Source organism: Thermoascus crustaceus, assembly GCF_041956765.1.
Source record: "Thermoascus crustaceus strain CBS 181.67 unplaced genomic scaffold VTN00scaffold_2, whole genome shotgun sequence".
In the NCBI taxonomy this organism is placed as follows: Eukaryota; Fungi; Ascomycota; class Eurotiomycetes; order Eurotiales; family Thermoascaceae; genus Thermoascus; species Thermoascus crustaceus.
Genome location: NW_027192528.1, coordinates 3,057,449 through 3,077,545, shown reverse-complemented (window position 1 = coordinate 3,077,545; position 20,097 = coordinate 3,057,449). Strand labels below are relative to the sequence as shown.

Sequence of the window (20,097 nt, the reverse complement as noted above, 5' to 3'; positions counted from 1 at the left end):
GTACAACTGCCTACTCCATAGGCTGGCCCGGCGGAGAGACGTCCGGAGTCTCAACTCAACTCTCCGTAGTGCCGTCCCGACGGTGCCCTATCTCTGCACAGCCTATCCTTGGCACTTGCAGATGCCAGACAAGTTAGACCTATACCTAGCAGGACAGACAGTACTCCAGAGATAAGCAAATTGATCAACTCATTTTCGCCGCGCTGCTCCGTGCTCCCTTCCCCAGCCTCTCCGCGGGTCTTCGTCTCGTTGACGCAGGCCAAGGGTAATTGGAATTAATATGGATCCATCGCATCGTCGGGGCGATAATCGACATTTTAATATTAACATTGTGCTCGCTCTCACTGGCCGGCCTTGCCCGCGGAGATAAGGGTACCCGACCCCCCCTGATCCTTACCCCAACCGTCAGGCATCTATCTAGTATTGAATCCACTGATAGGGAATAATCCGCATGCCATTTATTGACGATTTATTGTCGGTGCAGATCCAGTAGATCATCCATGGGTCCGAGTCGCCTCGGTCAGGTGGACCAGACTTCTTACCGGATACGGTGGACATATTCTAAGGTTAGAATATTGTTAGTCGGTAGGTAGTCGGCAGCAGCAGCATATACAGGTAAGCTGGTTTAGCCGACGAGTAGTTAATCCACTCTCCAACCCGGCGGATTATCTATCAGTGCTTTGCTATCGTCGTCGACGATAACGAGATACCGGGGTAGTATTATATATCGATTTTGGTGATGTGCATACCTAATGCATGAGATATAAGATATGATCTGCCGGGGTGAGAGATAAGGGAATATTTCAAACGAGCGTTTCGTCTATACACACAGTAGGCCCTTAATATCAATCTACGTACTGGTAACTCTTGCCCCCCCCCCCTCCCGCCTTCCATCTCACAAGTAGTAGTAAACGTAGATGAGCAACATGGCAGGACTCGATGTGCCACCGCTGCTAAACGCACACATTATTATTCCCAGCTCAGAACGAGATCCCTGCAAATGTGCGACTGGCGTCTACTGTAGACTCTAGTCCACGAATTAGCCCTTAGGCCTTGGGGGAAGACCTATGTAGGTGCCGGGGTCACCCCACTCAGGCTCGAGATCCATTCTGATCCAGATGGCGTCAGCCTCAGCTCGGATCATTCGGCGTCCATGTCCATGTCCACGACCCGTTAGTTCTTCTTTTTCCACGTGGGTTGACTCGTGGAAGTGAGACTTGCTGTTATCCCCCATGTCCACATGTCATGTCCACCTGGGGAATGGGGAATACGTAAGTTGTGCAAGGTCAGTTTTCTTAGTAAGCGGTGTTTATTTTTATCTTATGTTCGATGGATGTCATTTATACCTATGTGGCTGGATTTGTAAGATGGATCAGCATATGATGCATACTGCACGTAGTCGTCATCCTGGAGAAAGATACTCCGCCGGTGAGCTGAAGGATCCCAGTGAATGATATTATGGGCATGGATGGATGTGTGGAAGAATGATGATACTACTGCCTGGGACGGGAGGAAGGGATGGTTGCTGTATCAGGGTGCGGAAACAGATGTTCAAGACACAGGATCCTGTATTGAGGGAAAATAAAATTTGGCGGTGTCTGTTTCTGTCTTCGCCACTCTTCCTGCAGTTGTATTTCTGTTGAAGCAGGAACCGGCTGGTTGATGTGTTAGATAGTTTCCATCCGTATGCTGTAAACATCCTACTGGAGAATTATATATATTTGACCGGATTGCTTTGTAGAGAGGGCACTCTTCTCACTCGCTACATGCCTTTACTCGAGAAAACAAAAAAAAAAGAAAGCGGAAAATCCTACATAAAAAAGAAACTGCATTATCACTGCCATTGCTGGAGATGAGCTCACTCGTGTCGGAGTTCTTTCTGTGAACGCAGTCATAAAATACTACTCTTACTGCAGTTAATAACACCCACTTCCAAAACACAAAAATTTAGTAAAAAAAATCCAAAAAGAATTTTTTGTCAGGGGCCAACCGCGGATCGAACGCGGGACCTGCTGTAGGCGAGGTTGTTTGACGCGATCTTCTTGGTTTGGGGAACCAATTCGATGCTAACCCAAAACAGCAATCATACCACTAGACCATTGGCCCTGATTGTTGAATAGGGTCTTACATAAGAGTTTCATGGCCTCTTCTCTCGGAGGGGGTGTGTTCTATTTACCGTTGCCATATCAGGTAAATGAAGGCAAATCTTCTTTACAAGGTACTTACTTTTCTTTTTGGATTACTATCCCGCATATATTAACTTTTAATTGACTCCCATTCCCTATTTCACTTTCAAAGCATCTTGGATGTACTTCGTGGTTCCTGTGTCTCGATACACAGAATTCCAGTATATCTCTTCTGCACCTTGAAAGGTAAAAGAATTCTGAATTTGCATCTTATTATCAAACGGTCCAGGATAAACCCTTCGAGTTCTTCAAGCACGTGGTCTGCACCAAAAGCTGGAGCAGGATGATGAGTCACGAGCCCATAACCGAGTACGGGAGCTATGATGGCAAATCCTCGGAACGTCTTCGGCTGTGGGAGATGAAACGGAATGATGGATGGACCTCGCTGCTTCTCTAAATCCCATTGGGTTAATAAATGCTACATACTACCCACTGTCAAGCTTTGACAAGAAGAATATGCCACTCGATCTTGTTTCGAATAAGCATTAATAAGGCGCGATTAGCTCTTTTTGTCTCTAGACCGGTCCAGCACGGCCGAGGAAGTTCTGCACGTGCGTTTGACAGCAGCTAAAGTGGTTCTCATCTCTGAGCCATACTTAGTCTGTACACCGAACAGAGTATCCAGGAAACTTCAGACACAAAATATCAGATGAAGGTGAACACGGTTCTTATCACGAGTGATGCTTACACTTGATATCAGAGATCCGAGGTTGCTGTGAACCCTCACTGGCACTTTTCAATTATTTCTTCATCAGCCACTCATCGTCCCGGCATCCATGGGAAAGACGCACTCCCCGGCGCCCAAGGAGCCGGCTTGCTCGGGATGGCTCTCGAGCAATTTAATTTATGCTTCGACGGTGCATGCAGTCGGGCTACAACATGGTTGGACCATCTACTTGCATGAAACGATCAATCGACGATGAGATGCAGAAAAGAGACCAGGTACCCACCGAGCATCGGATGGACCAGGTCCAGCCAATGAAAAATCAAGATGGACGGCTTCGAAGTGACTTTCGACGCTGCGATATGTCGATTTTTTATTGTTTTCCTTACTCATGACTCTCTTGAAAAGGAAACGGTTCACTCCTCAGACACCCTGATTACGACCTTTCTATCTTGGGACCGTTGGAAAAATGTTCCAGAACGCTGAACCCGATGGTTCTTGTCCCGGCCGGCAAGAATCTACGGAGAGATGTGGATAAGTCCTCGCTCGACAGTGTATAAAAGCCAGGGATCCCAAGGGTAACAATCCACTCTTTTCCAGTCACTCCTTGGGCTCCTGCACCAGGAAATCACAGCAATGTTGCTCCCCCTTTCCCTCCTCTCCCTCTGCTCCGTGGCCGCGGCCACCTCCTATGACTACATTATCGTCGGAGGAGGCACCTCGGGTTTGGTCGTGGCCAACCGCCTGTCCGAGGACTCGTCGGTCTCTGTCCTGGTTGTCGAGGCTGGTGACTCGGTCTACAACAACCCCAATGTCACCGGCACCGGTGCCTACGGTGCGGCCTTCGGCACCTCCATCGACTGGGCGTACCAGACCATCAAACAGCCCTACGCCGGAGACCTCACCCAGACCATCCGTGCTGGAAAGGCCCTTGGAGGCACCAGCACCATCAACGGTATGTAGCCCTCCCCAGTAAATCATGATGAGTGTGACTGATGAAGCCAGGCATGGCCTATACCCGTGCGGAGGACGTCCAGATCGATGCCTGGGAGGCCATTGGCAACCAGGGCTGGAACTGGTCGACTCTATTCCCTTACTACCTGAAGAGTGAGCGGTTCCAGATACCCATCAACGCCCAGTCTGCTGCCGGTGCCAACTGGAACCCGGCGTACCACGGGATGAACGGCCCGTTGACGACTGGCTGGACCTACGAGATGATGAACGGCAGCATGGCCGAAGTCCTCAACGCCACTTACCAGAACCTGGGTATTTCTTACCTCCCCGATGTCAACGGGGGCAAGATGCACGGGTACACCCTCTTCCCCCGAACCGTCAACCGGGCCCTCGACGTGCGTGAGGATGCCGCCAGGGCGTACTACTACCCGTTCGAATCCTCCAGGCCCAATCTCTCGGTCATGCTCAACACCTATGGCAACCGCATAGTCTGGGCTAACGCCACCAACACCAACTCTGTGACTGCTACTGGTGTGGAGGTCACTCTCAGCGACGGTACCGTTCAAACAATCCAGGCCAACAAGGAGGTCATCCTCTCTGCCGGTTCTCTGATTTCACCAGCGATTCTGGAGCGCTCTGGTGTTGGTAACCCAACGTAAGTAAAAAAGAGGGAGACTGATCCTCTAGCCCCTGGTCCTGACATCGCTGGCAGTGTCCTCAGCCGCTTCGGCATTCCCCTTGTTGTTAACCTGACCACCGTGGGTGAAAATCTCCAGGACCAGATGAACACCGAGTTCATCTACCTGAGCAACGCTACTTTCAGCGGCCAGTCAACCTTCCTCGGCCACCCGACCGCGGCCGACCTCTTTGGCAGCAACGTGACAAACGTGGCCAAGTCCGTTCAGAGCAGCCTGCCTCACTATGCCGCCACCGTGTCCGAGGCCAGCAACGGTACCATGAGCGCTGCTGTTCTCCAGAAATTGTTCCAACTGCAGTACAACATCATCTTCAACAACCCGACCCCCATCGCCGAGATCTTGGTCGCCCCTTCTGGCTCCAAATTCATCACTGAGTACTGGGCCCTGCTTCCCTTTGCTCGTGGAAACGTCCACATTGGCTCTGCCAACCCTCTGGATCGACCTGTCATCAACCCCAACTACATGATGTTCGAGTGGGACATGCAGGAGCAGATTGCCTCGGGCAAGTTTGTCCGCAAGCTCTACGGGACAGCTCCGTTCACCAATTGGGCTACGGGCGAGGCTACTCCCGGGTACTCCACCCTCCCTGCCAACGCCACCGATGGCCAGTGGGCTCAGTGGATCAGCTCTGTCTGTGAGTAACCCCTTTCATCTCCTTGGAATTAAAGATGCATTTTGCTGATGACTGCAACTACCAGCTCGTTCCAACTTCCACCCCGTCGGTACCGCCGCCATGATGCCCAGGGACATGGGTGGTGTTGTCGACAGCAACCTCGTGGTCTACGGCACCAACAACGTGCGTGTGATTGATGCCTCTGTCCTTCCCTTGCAAGTCTGTGGCCACTTGGTTAGTACCCTCTACGCCGTTGCAGAGCGCGCCTCCGACCTCATCAAGGCCGGTCAGGTCTAAGGGGTGGTGGCCCAGCGTTCTGGTGTTCGGGCACTGCGGTTGGGGTCCATGTTCCTCTCCAACCGCACCGCCCGCAAGAACTCGATTGGCAAAACTTTTTGATTTTAGATTGGCCTTTTTTTCCCATGTGTTATTTGACCAAAATCTTCCTCCGACAACTCACTTCTGAACCGTCCAGGTCCAGCGGGAATGGAGATCTACGACCACACTGGACAACAGCCATGATGGGGCCATTATATATATATAAACTGTCAGCCGAATATTACCACTATAACCTAGCGGTATGCCAAGAAGCCTATCAGCCTAGTCAGCACACGCCTCTCCGGACCCCTCGAAGGCCAAAATCCCTGCCATAAAGGAATGTATATATACTGCCTATACCCATGATCGCTTATTTTCCTTTGCTATAACCCTTGCAATACCCCTTTATATTGCATCGATATATCATATTTTTCAGGGTTGTCTGATACTGCCATATTTGGAAGGTCCGAAGCCCCTAATTCCATGAGATAAATAGTCAGTTAGGTAGATTCGAATAATCAGAGCTTTCATCATCGTACCTTCGGATTAATAGGTTCGCGCAGTCTGACATAAGAGCATTAAAGAAACTGCTTTAGTAATTATTATTATTGATAAGTTGCTGATTAAGTAGCTGTATTCTGCTAGCAAGTATTAAGTTGTAAAGTTTTATATAATTTAAATAGATCTTATTTTTTAGTGCAATCTTCTTAAGTTTAATTTAAGAATTAATAAAGTTAGTAGATATAGCAGTCTAATAAATTGCTATAAAAAGATCTTCTAATATTATGTCTATTAGCTATCTTAAAAACTTTTAGTGCTGTTACAGCACAGCCTAAGAGATCGCCAACGAAGCCGAGGAGGGTGAAGTTCACGTGACCCATAAATCATCCACGATCCAGATCATCATGCTCCATTGGACAGCATATTCCAGACAAGACCCAACGTGTACATAATGGCACTCATTACAGATAGGTTTAGGACCTTGTGGTCAACTCAGATAGCAATATCTCCTAGTACCTTATGGCTAGTAACAACAGCCTATTGCACGGTTCTTTGCCCAACTCTCTCCTTGTTTCTGTCCTTCAAGATAAACCTGACGAGCTTCGGTCTAAGATTTAGGCCCGCCGTTACAATAAGATTATCTGACTTAATCTTGCAGCTCTTCAGAATCTCTGAAATAATATACTTAGAAATATATAAGAGTGTTCTATCTATATTCTTGACTTAACAATCTATATTAATCTCCTTATCTTGTTAAAGCTTATTTAAAAAAAGATTAATGTTCAACTCTGCTGCCAAATTCAGGATCACCTTATTAAGATTATTTGTGAACTGCTGAATGTTGAAACTTTCCTTAACAGATAGTTGTAGATTTTTATGTACTGCCTCTGGCTGAGATGACAAACACAACTGATTGCTTGCATTAGAATAGCTTCTGAAGACAGAATGTCGAAGAGGTTTACAGTAGTCAAAATGACACACTTCGTGGTTGTTCTTTTAAAGTCAGCACACCATATCGTCGGAATCGAGAACAAAAAGGGGAGTAGAAGAATACTTACAAGTGGGTTGACTGAGCCAGTTACTGGTTAAACAATGTACATGTACAAGCAGTATGTTGCAAGAGTATACCATTCTGCGCGGCGTTAATTTCGGTCCTTTACCTGTTTGTGATATATGGAGACGTTCCATCCTGGAAGACGGCTTCCGAAACGGGAGGAGCAATGTGGGCGCTCTTAACCCAAGTCTGTTTGCTGAATTCTGCGCTGCAGCCCTCGTTCTTCTGCCGATCATCCCCCGTTTCCCCATGATCGGGTGGGCGCTGGAAGTCGTCCCTATGATCCATCCTGATTTGTATATATGACACTGGCATTTTGTCCAACGAAGTGTTTGAAACCGTACCATTCAGTGCCATAATATTGCCGATGTATTACGGCGCATTTAGTGTTTGTGCTGCAGCGTTTGGGGCATTGGAACTGCTGGCTGTCTTAAGATTTGATTGATTCTTTTTTATAAGCTTAGTTTTCATGTTGACCTGTTGAAGTTTGTATTACTGATACCCTATGTAATCAGTATTGCATCTGTCACCTATATCGTTTCTTTAACTTCGACAATTGGCTGTATTTCTTGGAGCTTTTTATATACCTATTTTCAAGGTCACATATTGATCAGATGCGGAGCGAAATTGGCGACTCGTGTAAAGATGTCCCCAACAGGAGACAGGAAAGGTTCCTACCAGGGTTGAATCAATCTTGTTTCTTCTTTCCCAGATTTGCCGGGCTCTTTGGAAAGCACGAAGGAGGGATGACTCCAAGACTTGCTTGTCAAACCATCAGTCCGCGCTTCAAATTTTGCGAAATTAATAGGGAAGGCCAGGAAATGACTTCATGCTTCTCTAATGAGATACAGTGTCTTATAAGAGATTCTAGGGTCTTCGGTAATATGCCTTGGATAAGCTGTATACCCAGCCCTAGTCACGAGGGTGGACTCGCGGAGCTGAGTCCGGGTGTTCAACCTTCCTGTTCACTGTTCCCTGGTATAGTCAGTAGAAGTTATCCAGACGCGGTTGATAGCTTTGTCCAGCAAGTCTTTGACAAAGTCCTTTGTCCATGCCAAATAATTTGCAGAACATCATTGTCTTGAAAATGATTTTATCGCAACTGAGATATTCCGCTAGGGATGTTTTAACCGTTGATCTTCGGGCGAGTGACTAGTTCATCAACTGAGCGATTTACTAGATCTAAAATTGATATATTTAGTACCAACGTTGCAGCGAATATCATGCAAGGCTTTGTCTATTTGGTCGAGTTCTGATGAAAACCGGAAAGGCGGTTCACCTTTAAAGAATTAGTAAATTGAGATAATAATGGGAACAAAAAGCCAGAAAACTCCTAGTTTGTATCATACCGGCAAGTTTGATCCGGACCACCCAATTCCTTAGCCTCTGTGTCTTCCACCTCTGCGACTCATCCTCAATATTGGAATAAACTGTAGCCTTTGGCTTTCCAGCCGCTATTGACGTTTGGACATTCTTAGGAGAGGCATTGATGTTGCCATGAGAGTAGTCTCGGTGGTTTTTCTCTTACTCCATGAAATGATTATCCGCGCAGTTCTCGGACTATTCAACTCAAGTCCTCTCTACAACGTGCGTAGTTCAGTAATTGCAGAAGAAGTTCTTTCCTTCCGGCAAGGATCAGAGACGTGCTGGACAGTGCTATGGAAGATTTAGACACACGTCTACTGAAGTCTGGCTCGATCTCTTCGAGCTATGTGTTGACGAGACTGGCTGCATAAATCGCACGTAAGCCAATTTCTTCTCGCTGCTAGACAGAGGTTGATCCTCAAGGAGTCCTTGCACTGTTCGACATTGTCTATCAGTCTGCGGTGGCTTATTTTTGAGTGATATCAAGTCCCTTGTCTTGCGGCTGTACTCGACAAATTGAATATGTTTTCCGTCCGGGATAGTCCATAAATATAATGTCTTTTGCTCTTATGACATGCTGCCGTGAGATATCTCCTCAATTGGTCTTTTCCCTGGTTCCAGACACTGCCCATGCTCTCATAATCCGAGGCTTTGCACTGAACGGTCATAAAGTGGCGTGTTTCTGACAGTTGTTTTGTTTTGCCCTCTTGCGACGTACTGTGACGTGGAAGTCGGCGTATCTTGTTCTGTTCATTTTTCTCTAGTCTAATTAGTTATAGCCCTGAATTTCAAAATCTCATCTTAAATATGATATTTACTGGTGACAGGTAACAAGTGACAAGTAGTAGGTACACTTGCAAGCCTGATAGAGGTGTTAAGAGAAGGTAGGTGGCAGGACCATAAGATGTTGAAGTTGAAGCAGAGGACAAGGTTGAAGAAGAGGACGACGAGGACAAAGACTATTTATAGAATCTTAGATTCTTGAAATAAAACGAATGTTAGAAAGCTTTAATCATGCTTTCAATCTTAGTATCATCAACTCGTCTAAGGAGTAGTTGTGTAACATCTGGATATGATTTAGTTGACAAGGTAGGCAGGCGCTGCATTCCTTCACTCGGTGCTATGGTTCCAAGAGGGCCGGATATAGTTGACAAAAGCAATTCAGGTAACTGCATCGCCGAAATGATTTGGCAATACTATATCGGTTATGAGTACAAAATTCTGTTCCCTGGCCCGGTCCCGCAGGCACCGCTGGCACCAGTTCTGCCCTTCGCGGGCAACGGGTTCTGATGGCGCAGCGACGGCGGCACTGGCCCGGCGAGACGAGCGAGTGTTGACCATGGTTCTATACTGTTATATGAGCTATATTGAACCCAAAACCGAAGGGCAACGCCATATAAGCAACCAAATAACCTACCGAAGCGCGAAGACGACGACGACGACGACGACGGTGGTGATATGGTGCTAGTACGGAGGATCCGAAGTCTGAGAAGCTCTGTATATATTCGCACCATATTATATAGAACCGCCGCTGCCTGCCACGCTATTACTGACCCCTTACAGTTAAAGACAGTCTTGGTTTTTGATCTTATTGTATTGCAGCTATTCGTTTATGGATGTCACTTGCAGATCGGTTTCGAACCTGAAATGAAGGCATGCATCTCTTCAAGGACAGGTCGCAGTGCTGCGGTCTCAGCGGCAGTCAAGCCCGACTCGGCCACGATATCCATCAGCGAGCCCTTTATCTTGGGGTTGAAGCCCCAATTTGCCAGGTGCTAATGGTCAGATTCAAACTTAACAAGACGCCAATGTGCCTAGAGAGTCTAGCTGACAATCAGTAAGTGTCAATAATGATATAGGGTTACTTGTACTGTACCCATTGCTGCAGCTACTCCTTAGTGATATGATCAGGGTCAGTGGGCGTTGGTGGATGGCAGACGAAGCCTGTGAACCTCCTGCGGTTCTGCATGTACTACGCATGCAGATAGATTCTATGCTCCAGGTACTGGAGTGTGGTACTCCCATATTGCTCAAAAATATGAGAGATGTATTCTCTGGTGTGATTTTCGCATCTGCCTCCGAATACATATTTCGATGACAGTAAGCAGCAGGTTTTTAAGGATCAGGCATTGCTGGTGGTAGGATATACCGGAGGAGGAACCACGCGGAATGGTGGATTGTCGACGAAGAATCGGTAGGGAAGGTCCCGCGGGGAGGTTGAGGAGGCTGAGATGTGTATATATTCTGCTTGGAGCCGGCCACAGAACTCGTAGAAAAGGTACTACCTCTTGGTTACCTTAGACCCGGATTGCACGCCGGTGAAGTTGTTTATCGTTTTGCCTCGTTTATCTGCTTCTTAAGCGTATCGCTCTACTCTTCGAAGGCTGCGGAATTGTTTTGAGAATGGTTCTACTGGGCCATCTCATCTTGATGATGAATCCTAACGAGCTGAGAGTAGCAGGAAGTATATAAGGTGAAGATAGGCAAACTAAAGCGACGAGCCAATTTATTCGGGGAAAAACTGTCAATGGTGATTATAGAAGCAGTACGGTGAATATTCAAGTCATTATATGATATAAAAGGATATTTGTTAAACTTGGGTAACTAGATAGTCATCGATGACAGGGTGTATATAGGTATTCAAGTATTGAACCGAACACTAGAAGCACGTCGAAGATATACAAGAGACTATTGCAATACCCAGAAGTGTGATGAGGAAAGGAAAGGAAAGAAGACTGGGATTGATGGGGATCGAGGTCCCTTTTATAGATTTCCTGGGAGCGCTGACGGGATTCCCTGCACACTTCACCTTAGCTGTTAATGTAGTACGTAGTATGTGATAGAAGGCAGCAGAAGCTCTGTGACTATGCTATGAGTAAATTTGCTGGTAGATGCTAGCCGCTGCCGTTTGCTGTTACTTCTTTATTGCTATTTTTATACTCCGTCATTCTTTGTCCCTTGATGTGTTAGTAGCAGGTAAAGCTACTTAGTGGATAGTTGGATTCGCTCTAGTATTCAGGTCGCTCCTTCAACATGCTTATACTTTAGAATCTAAACATACTCCTGTAGTATTCAACGAGCCAGATTCACGGGGAATTGCAGACGTTGGAGAGAACTTCGAATTCACCCACCCGACGGGAATCTACGTAGCGGCTCGAACCACTTTACTTGCATATGGATAGCTACTGTAGTTATACTGTCATTATGGGGTTGATACAACTGTGTATGTACCCCGAGAATCTTTAACTGATCGAGCCCAACCCCAGTAATGCGGATTATTTCAGCCAAATAGTATAATCTGTTCTATGTAGCGTGCTATGATTTATATCGAGAGGCTATTATTCACTTCTCTCTATATCTAGGAGAGATGAAAAAAGTTAAGAAGTAAACCACTAGCAGCCACTTTTTGAGCTGGTCAAAGTGGCATACTTATTAGATACTGCGTAATTGAACTGATATCTGAGGCACACAGCCTTAAATTGTATGCTTATGCTACATGTCTATTGCTTCTATAAAATACGTAGTCGGTCGTCAACTCCGCACATCTATCAAGAGAACAACGTCATCCATCCGACAGCGACTGAGAGATATTTCGGAATGCAGCTTACGCGTACTGAAATTTGAACTTGGAAAATGGCTCAGAAGCAATAGATGAATGCCAGCTGTTTGCTCTGTTCTAGAACAAGCAACGATCGTCCCGGACTCATAATAATTTAGATTCAATAGTTCAACCTGGGAAGCATGGAGAGTGGGTCAGCTTGGACAACAAGTCTCGCCAAGCTTTCGCATCACTTTCTTCCCTGTTCGGAAGTTAAATCGTCCAAATCTCAGATATTCCCTTTCTATCTGTATTTGGTATAGCTGACTGTAAAGATGGAAGATCAGATCGGAAAGCCGCTAGATGGCGGCGGGAAATTCCGAGAGAGAGACAGGGGCCTTTCGACCCCTGGATCAAGCAAGAGTTCAGCAATTGATGCTCACGATGCGTCTCATGTCTGATACTTCCAAGGATTAATTATGCCGGAAAGGGTTTGCAAGGGGCTCACCTATGTAGTAGAGCTGTTCTGTGTAGCATGCAGTACACCACCGAATCATATCTTTTGGCACCCTCTCCCCTGTCCAAGCCAACTACCTCGCCGCTTTTGCTATATTGCAATCTGGGCTGGCTTTATACAGGTTTTATGATTTATTATAATGCTTCCAATAACTTCAAAATCACTTAGGTATAAAATAGCAATCCGCCAAGCCACTACGCAGCAGGGGAGGGGTGACGAAAAATATGATATAGTAGTGTATAACTGCTGTTTTCTACTTTATACCAAAGGAAACATCCTGACATGCGAATCGGATAATACGACATAGGCAAGGCTAATTCAATTATGCCTTGCTTGTTACCAGCTACGTTGGTGGCTCCCGAGCCTCTTTCAGTCACATTGTGTGGTTAACAATATCTACCTACCCAACCGCCCTAGTCCAACTAGTCCCATTAATGGATCAGTCGTAGCTATCTTGGATTCTTCTAAAATCAAGTACAGCCTGTTGATGCTGAGAAGAGTCTACCAATCTCTATCTATCTGGATCCTCAGGATTCCAGCCACGTTGGCAACTGATGTGTGGTAAACTACTCGCTAGATCACTCCTGTCTTGTCGTGGACTTCAGACTATTTCAGACTATATATAACGACAAATTTTTTGCTTACTTGGTATGCATTTAAAATGGACTGCTACTTCTCTCCCTCTCTCTCTCTCTTCTTTTTTTTTAAAGAATAAGCGGATTCGGAATTTCTGCTACTGGTATTATAGGAAGTTAGTAGACATGGAGATCTATTTCGACAGGTTATTTCTGAGCGCAACTGTCTGAATTCAACGACTGCAGTTTTTTGTACATTTCCATACTTCACTTGCACTGAGTTGAAAGTATCTGAACTTGCTTGAGACTTAACTTGATAAACTCGGTCATATTATTCTCTAATGCCAATGCAAAAGAGCAAATGAATGAATGTATGAATGTATGAACGTGTAGACTACCAAATCACAAAACTCAGTCACACCATCCATTGACTCTGACTGGCCATAAACAGCTTCACCACCCGAGTCCCTACTACTACATCCCCTCGCCGAAGCAACCAACTCCTCATACCCTCACCAACCAAATCAATCACCACATACATATATAGATCTCAATCTTCGATAGCCATACTGGTCATAAATAACTCCTACTTGAGGCTGGAATCTAAATGCCTACCCACTAATGCCTCAGTATCTAGAATTCATCAATAGGTAATTTTTCTCGAGAGATTACCTAGGTACTGCGTACTTCTGCAAAGTGGTCCCCACAGGACTGAAAATAACGATGAAAAATGGCCTTTTGCCCAAACGAAATGAATGATATCTCAGCTGTCCCACATGTACTGTACCTACCCGTCCCAACTACGCCAGAGTAGAGTAGTACTGCGGTAAATGACAGTCCCAAGTCTCCCAAGCGCCGGGCAATGGACCACCGGACGAAAGTCGGTGCGATCTGATAGGTACCTACCTAACCTAACCTACCAAATCCACTCTGTGGGAGTTTACCTAGAATCGACTCAGCAATGGATGGGAGACAGGAACGTGGCTCATATTATTAGAAGCCACCGTATTCGAAAGGAAACATGTGCAATTGTGCATATATCCGCTTGGTGCCCAAAATGCAAGACTCTACACTTTGGGAATAGTGAGGCTCTTGAGGTCCATTGCATGGTGCCTACCTACCTAGGTAAGACTAAGATCTTAGAGCAGAGAAGCTGGACTAGTAAAGAGCCGCAACTGGAGACCTTCCCGTCCCACTTAACTGGGTAGATCTTTAACTTACTGGTGTCCTTCGCCTAAACCATACTGTACAATACACTGACAGGTATTTGCTCTTTAGTGATGGCATTATTATTATAATATATATATTCCAAGGTTGCTTAAGTAAATAATAATTGCTGTGTCACACGAATTGATCGTCGATCGAGGTGTCCTTATTTTAATTTTTGGGTAGATGGTAAGGGGGATAGATAGATAGGGCTTAACCCTGTCTATGTGGTATGTTCACTCTTGACAGCAATTCCATTGTCCAATGGAACAAAGGTGTTACATTATTATTATTGACAGGAACAGAACAGAACAAGGCTGTGTGTAACTCGGCATGGTTGCCAACATATTATTATGATCTAGTGTGGCGCCTAAGGATATCTTACTGTTTCACTCTTGGCGTTGCAAAAAGTGTCTGCTCTACTAAACACTGCTGATGCGGTTCTTGCGGACTACAGTACAACCGATCTTAAGATACTGGGTCTAGCTTCTCGATTGCTGGCGTGCGGCCTCGGACTCAATTGCTATCCTAGTGCATGCCGTGATAAAAAAAAGATGCACCATCATCGAACCATCGCCCGAGCTCGTGCGCGTTCCTCAGCGCTCAGCTTGTTGACCACCTCAGCCGTCTCCCCGCCTCGCACCACGTCTTCCCACTCGTCGTCCTCCATGCTCATCACCAGCACAATCTGCATGCACCGTGCAAAGGCCTCCCGGTGCCGGTACCGGCCCGGTCCGCCGTGCGGGCCGCCAACATCGACGGCTGCGCTAACGAGTCCCGACACGTCGCGCTCCAGCCTCGTCGCCCCCAGGGCGTTGATACGGCCGTGATACGACCAGAGCCGCTTCTCGAGGAGCCGTGCCAGGTACATCACCGTGAGGGTCAGCAGGCGATCGAAGGTCGCCGGAGTCATGATCCGCGCGATCGGCAGCATGAGCTCAGACCAGGCAGCCGCAAAGCGCGGGCGGACGAGCTCTGCGCGACTGGCCTCCTCGGCCACGTCGTCTTCCTCTTCGTAGTTGTGGTAGACGGTGCCGGTGGGGTCGCTGTCGTCCCGGGGTTGGTATTCGATGTCGCGGAAGGCGTCCGCGAGGATCGGACGCAAGCGATTCTTGACAACGTTATTGAAGACGACCTGAATGCCGTCGGAAAGCAGATCGGTCGCTTTCGACTCGAAGGATGAGGATAAGGAACGCAGTGCCGACGCAACCGCGGTAGCGTCGTTGGACAGTGGGAAGAGGGATAGCAACTCATCCTCTTCTTCAGGTGAGCCGTCAACCCCATTGGCCGGCTGGTGCTGCCGCTTCGACTCAAGGTGGCCTTGGACAATGCGGCGGACGTAGTCGACAGCGACGTCCAGGTTGTTGATCAGAACGAGGAATGCAATGACGGTCTGCTCCGGGGGAGGAGCCCCCTGGACGGGGCCCTTGGGATAGCACTCATCGCGCATCTTCCGCTGTATCATGCCGATGAAGTCGGAACCCAGCACTCGGGACAGCGTAGGTAGCACACTCATCACGACAGATCTCTGGGACGTGGCGAGAGACTGCTGCAGGACCTTGTTCACAATATACATGATGTCATCTACGGCCGATGTGATGTGAGGAGGATCGGCCTTCAGCGGCTTGTGCGGGTTCAAAGTCAGATCCGAAGGCTGCTCATCCAGTTGGAAGGCCTTCTCGACGGATCTGCGGAGGAAGAAGGTGGTCATGGAGTTGAACGGCGTTATCAGGCGACTGTTGATCTTCTTCGCCAGAGGCGACTCGAGCAGAAACTCGGGGATCGTAATTTCAGTATCATCTTCGTCTTCCGGATCCTGTAGTATGATTAGCACCGCCTGTGTAGTAGTAGTAGTTGGTTTATATATCGAACTGCCTTACCTTGCATTTATCGGCAAGGAAGCGAGAGTACAAAGACCATCGTCCCAACATGATAGTCATCTCGTTCAGGAGGCCATCAATCTCCTTCATGTCGACGCCCTCGTCCTCAGCCGTGGCCCCCTGACTGCCTTCTCTGTTCGCCGGCGAGTTCGCCCGGGGAGTCCCACCGCCCCGTTGCGCGGGGAGAAAGCTCTGCACGAGAAACGTAAAAGCGTAGGACTTGATATCCGTCAACTTGCGGTCCACATGCCTCTCGTCGTTCCAGGTGTCGAGGATGATACCGCCCTGCACGTCGGCTTCTACCTGTAACCGCTCGATCACCCGGGTCATTTTCCCAGACCCGTAATGACGCTCCACCAGCGGACCATGTCCGTCGATAATCTGAGCGATATGCTCGAACAGCTTGGTGAGGGCGTTGGCGTGGAAGAAACTATCCCTGCTCTGCGCCCCTCCAGTCCCAGGACTGAGATTGGCACGCGCGCGCGAGGCCACTCCCTGACACACATAGCGTCCGTACACATCCAAGCCAACCTCTGAGCGGCCGATGAGCGGGAAGAGCTTGAAGAAGCGAGTGATCTTGGCGCCGTTGTTCTCCTTGACGGCCTTGTCGAACTCGCGCAGGAACAGGCCGCAGAGCGACTCGGCCGCATTGTCCAACGTGACATTCGGGGGATCTGGCACCTCCGCCGTGGGAACGATCTGGGCCGCGAATGAGCCATTGACAACCTCTGGCGGGATCTTGGACGCCCGGTTCAGATAGCTAGCGGCCGTCTCCCAGTCCTGCGGGGCGCCCATGGAGCCGGAGACACCCAGAACGCAGGCCTTGAGCTCCGCCACCTGCTCGACGACATCCAGGGTGGCCTTGACGCGGGCCTGCTCGAGATCCAGGCGGCGAACGGTGCTGGAGATGCGATCCGCGGTGGCTGCGGCGTTGGAAAGCATGCCATGGCTGATGGCGCGGGTGGTGTTGGTCTGGGAGCCAAGGTGGGCACGCAGCAGATCAAGGCGGCCGAGTTCGCGCGAGAAGTCCTTCTGTGAGGCGACCAGCGCATCCAGGCGGGCTGTCACCGTGGCCTCTCGGTCCTGGAGGTGCGAGAGGGTGGCCCTGATCTCGGCGACGGAGCTGGCGTTGAAGATGTCGGGCGGCGGGTCGGCGGCGAGCGCATCGTCGTGGACGGTCGGAGGAGAGGGAGTGGCGTGTCTGTTAACGGCGCCAGAGCCATTGGCCTTGGACATCGTCGAGCGCGCGTGGTGGTGATGAAGATCTGGATCTTGTGCGCGGACTCGACGAGTGTTGACAGGTGGACGATGAGCGGCGCCGGACGCTGTCATTGGCGTTGGCCGCGGGCGGTGGGACGGCATCGCAGTCTCAGCATGTCCTCCTGTACCTGATCGACGAGGACTCGAGAATAAGCCTAGAAACACAGAATTTTCTGCAGAACACCATCAGGTCTGCAAGAGACTCAATTTATGAAAAGATCTGGAAGAATATGGTACCTCTGAGCTGGATGGTTGTACCATTTCCGTCCGGTCTCAACTAGGTGCGACTGGCCATGTCAAGATTAGCAGACGTATGCCTTTCATAAAAAATACCTTGTAAGTGAGCCTGTACGAGCATCCTGAGTAGCAACGAGGCTCTCAATAGATGAACTGGCAGAGGGAGGAGCGTTGAGAAAGCACCGAAATCAATCTGTTTCTCTAAGCATAGTAGATGCAATTAGGTAGGTACGGATAGAATATATGTACACAATTATATGTGAGAAGAGAATCTGGAAAACTGCTTCAGGCTCTTTATCATCCCGGTCTGCTTCAGTGACATGAGATTCAAAGAGTTCTTCCATCTTGGAATTGATGAAGTCCACTGTCATGACCCTCCACATCCGTCCGGTCTATATGCGCTGACTCAGCAAGCACCGGCGCGGAGACGGCCTTTCCGAATCGGGGCTAGCGGCGGGCGACTCCAGACTGACGTATGGAAGACTCAAGAGAAAGAGTCGACGAAACAGAACACCAGCCGGCGCTGCAGATCGATAGAGGTGAAGACCTACGATCTCACTCGCAGCTCTTCTCTCTCAACTTCCGCGGTCTGATACCACTCGATATCTCCTGGCTGACCCCCCCCCAAACCCAAGAGACCGATCGTCCCGTCCGTGCACGCAGAGACCTAGCGCCCAGCATGGGCAATGAAGCCTCGACTCTGGTCGACGAGAACACCCCGCCCCAGACCCTGGAGGCGCGCAATATCGAGTCGGTCGCCAAGTACATCCGCGAGAAGAATGTCCGGCACATAGTCGTCATGGTAGGCTCCCGTCCTCTGTGATTTGTGTCTGATTCTGTGGTCTTTTCTTTATTACTATTATTATTTCTCTTATCTATATTGCATGCATACATCTACGCGCATGTATGTATATATGTATATATACATTACATGGTTATATATATACATATGCATGTGCATGCAGTATGAATCATATGATCGCAAGCTAAGAGCTACGAGGCCGGCGCCGGCATCAGCACCTCCGCGGGCATCCCCGACTTCCGCTCCCCAGACACGGGCATCTACGCCAACCTCGCCCACCTCAACCTCCCCGACCCGGAGGCCGTCTTCGACATCCACTTCTTCCGCCAGAACCCGCGCCCCTTCTACGCCTTGGCCCGCGAGCTTTCCCCCGGTCGCTATCGCCCGACCATTGCGCACTCGTTCGTCAAGCTGCTCTACAATAAGGGCCGCCTGCTCAAGCACTTCACCCAGAACATCGATTGCCTCGAGCGCCAGGCCGGCCTGCCCGGCGAGATGATCGTCGAGGCCCATGGCAGCTTCGCCACGCAGCATTGTATCGACTGCAAGAGCTCCTTCCCGGACGACCTGATGAAGCAGCACGTCGAGAAGGGCGAGGTGCCCCTCTGCCAGCGGTGTAACGGCATTGTCAAGCCGGACATCGTCTTCTTCGGGGAAGCTTTGCCCGAGGACTTCTTCTTGAACCGCACGCTCCCCGCCGCCGCGGACCTCTGCATCGTCATGGGCACCAGCTTGTCCGTCCAGCCGTTCGCCAGCTTACCCGGATTTTGCAAGGAGGGCGTTCCCCGCGTGCTGATTAACCTGGAACGTGTCGGAGGGTTGGGGTCCCGTCCAGACGATGTGCTGCTGCTGGGCGATTGTGACGCAGGCGTCAGGAAATTCGCCCGGGCCCTTGGCTGGCTGGACGAGCTGGAGCAGCTGTGGGCGGAGACGAACCCGGACAGGGAAGCGCGCGAGGCGGAGTCCGCGCCCCTGAAGATTCGGGACGAGCGACTGAGGGATGAGGTGGAGCGTCTGACGGAGGAGGTCGACCGGACGCTGACCGTGTCAAACGCGCACCAGAACCGGGTCCGACGGCATCTGGACGGCCAGCAGGCGGGTCGGGTGCATGGGCAGGATCGGGCAGCCGAGCCCAAGCCCGAGCCGGATGAGAAGCCACAGGGGGCTTGTATCGTGATCCCCACCAAAGGAGCCGAGACGAAGGGGCCCGGAGCAAGCGAGGAGCAGAAGGTCCAGGGGTCCCGCGGGGTACTCCCCGCTCAGGGGGATGAAAAGAAAGGCGAGGAGAAGGAGAAGGAGAAGGTCCTCCGACCAGCGGGCCAGGAGGACGGCGGGGGAGGGCTGAGCCATGTGTTCCCACACATCACGGGGAACAAACTGTAGTTAGTATGTAAGGTAGTTTCGACTGGCGCAAGGGCGAGGAAGACGGTTTTCTTTTTTCCCCGTAGGGCAGTTCTATGTATGTACCGATACATAGATGATCAGAGATACACAGGAGTCATAATACATTATAAAGCGCTAGAGAAACCGCAGGGTGATCATATCATGCGTAGAAGGACTCGTGGCCTGTCGAAGCGAACTTGATATCACTGGCCATGGTCTGGACCATGTTCTCAGCCAGGATGCCATCAGCATCTGATATCATGAGCAGGGATGGCTTGAGAGAGCGACTATCCGGCCATCGCACTGACACTCCGCTCGCCTGTTCCTGTTGGATGTCGTGCGTTAG

General features: G+C 49.4%; 3 protein-coding genes and 1 non-coding gene across 4 annotated transcripts; 2 read left to right on the top strand and 2 right to left on the bottom strand.

Moving 5' to 3' along the window:
* Nucleotides 1-1,981: 1,981 nt before the first annotated feature.
* VTN00DRAFT_t61 lies at nt 1,982-2,106 on the bottom strand. The gene has a single exon. It is a non-coding gene; the product is annotated as a tRNA-Pro (tRNA).
* A 1,380-nt stretch (nt 2,107-3,486) lies between these two features.
* VTN00DRAFT_4631 (uncharacterized protein) lies at nt 3,487-5,412 on the top strand (the record flags this gene model as incomplete). The annotated part of the gene is made up of 4 exons (XM_069431075.1): nt 3,487-3,805; nt 3,856-4,459; nt 4,517-5,136; nt 5,201-5,412. The coding sequence occupies 4 exons, from the start codon at nt 3,487-3,489 to the stop codon at nt 5,410-5,412; spliced, it is 1,755 nt and encodes a 584-aa protein (XP_069290146.1).
* A 9,339-nt stretch (nt 5,413-14,751) lies between these two features.
* VTN00DRAFT_4630 (uncharacterized protein) lies at nt 14,752-17,431 on the bottom strand (the record flags this gene model as incomplete). The annotated part of the gene is made up of 2 exons (XM_069431074.1): nt 14,752-16,005; nt 16,070-17,431. 2 exons carry the CDS (start codon nt 17,429-17,431, stop codon nt 14,752-14,754), a joined length of 2,616 nt encoding a protein of 871 aa, XP_069290145.1.
* Nucleotides 17,432-18,041: 610 nt separating this feature from the next.
* VTN00DRAFT_4629 (uncharacterized protein) lies at nt 18,042-19,751 on the top strand (the record flags this gene model as incomplete). Its single annotated transcript, XM_069431072.1, has 2 exons — nt 18,042-18,368; nt 18,567-19,751. 2 exons carry the CDS (start codon nt 18,042-18,044, stop codon nt 19,749-19,751), a joined length of 1,512 nt encoding a protein of 503 aa, XP_069290144.1.
* Nucleotides 19,752-20,097: the final 346 nt, after the last annotated feature.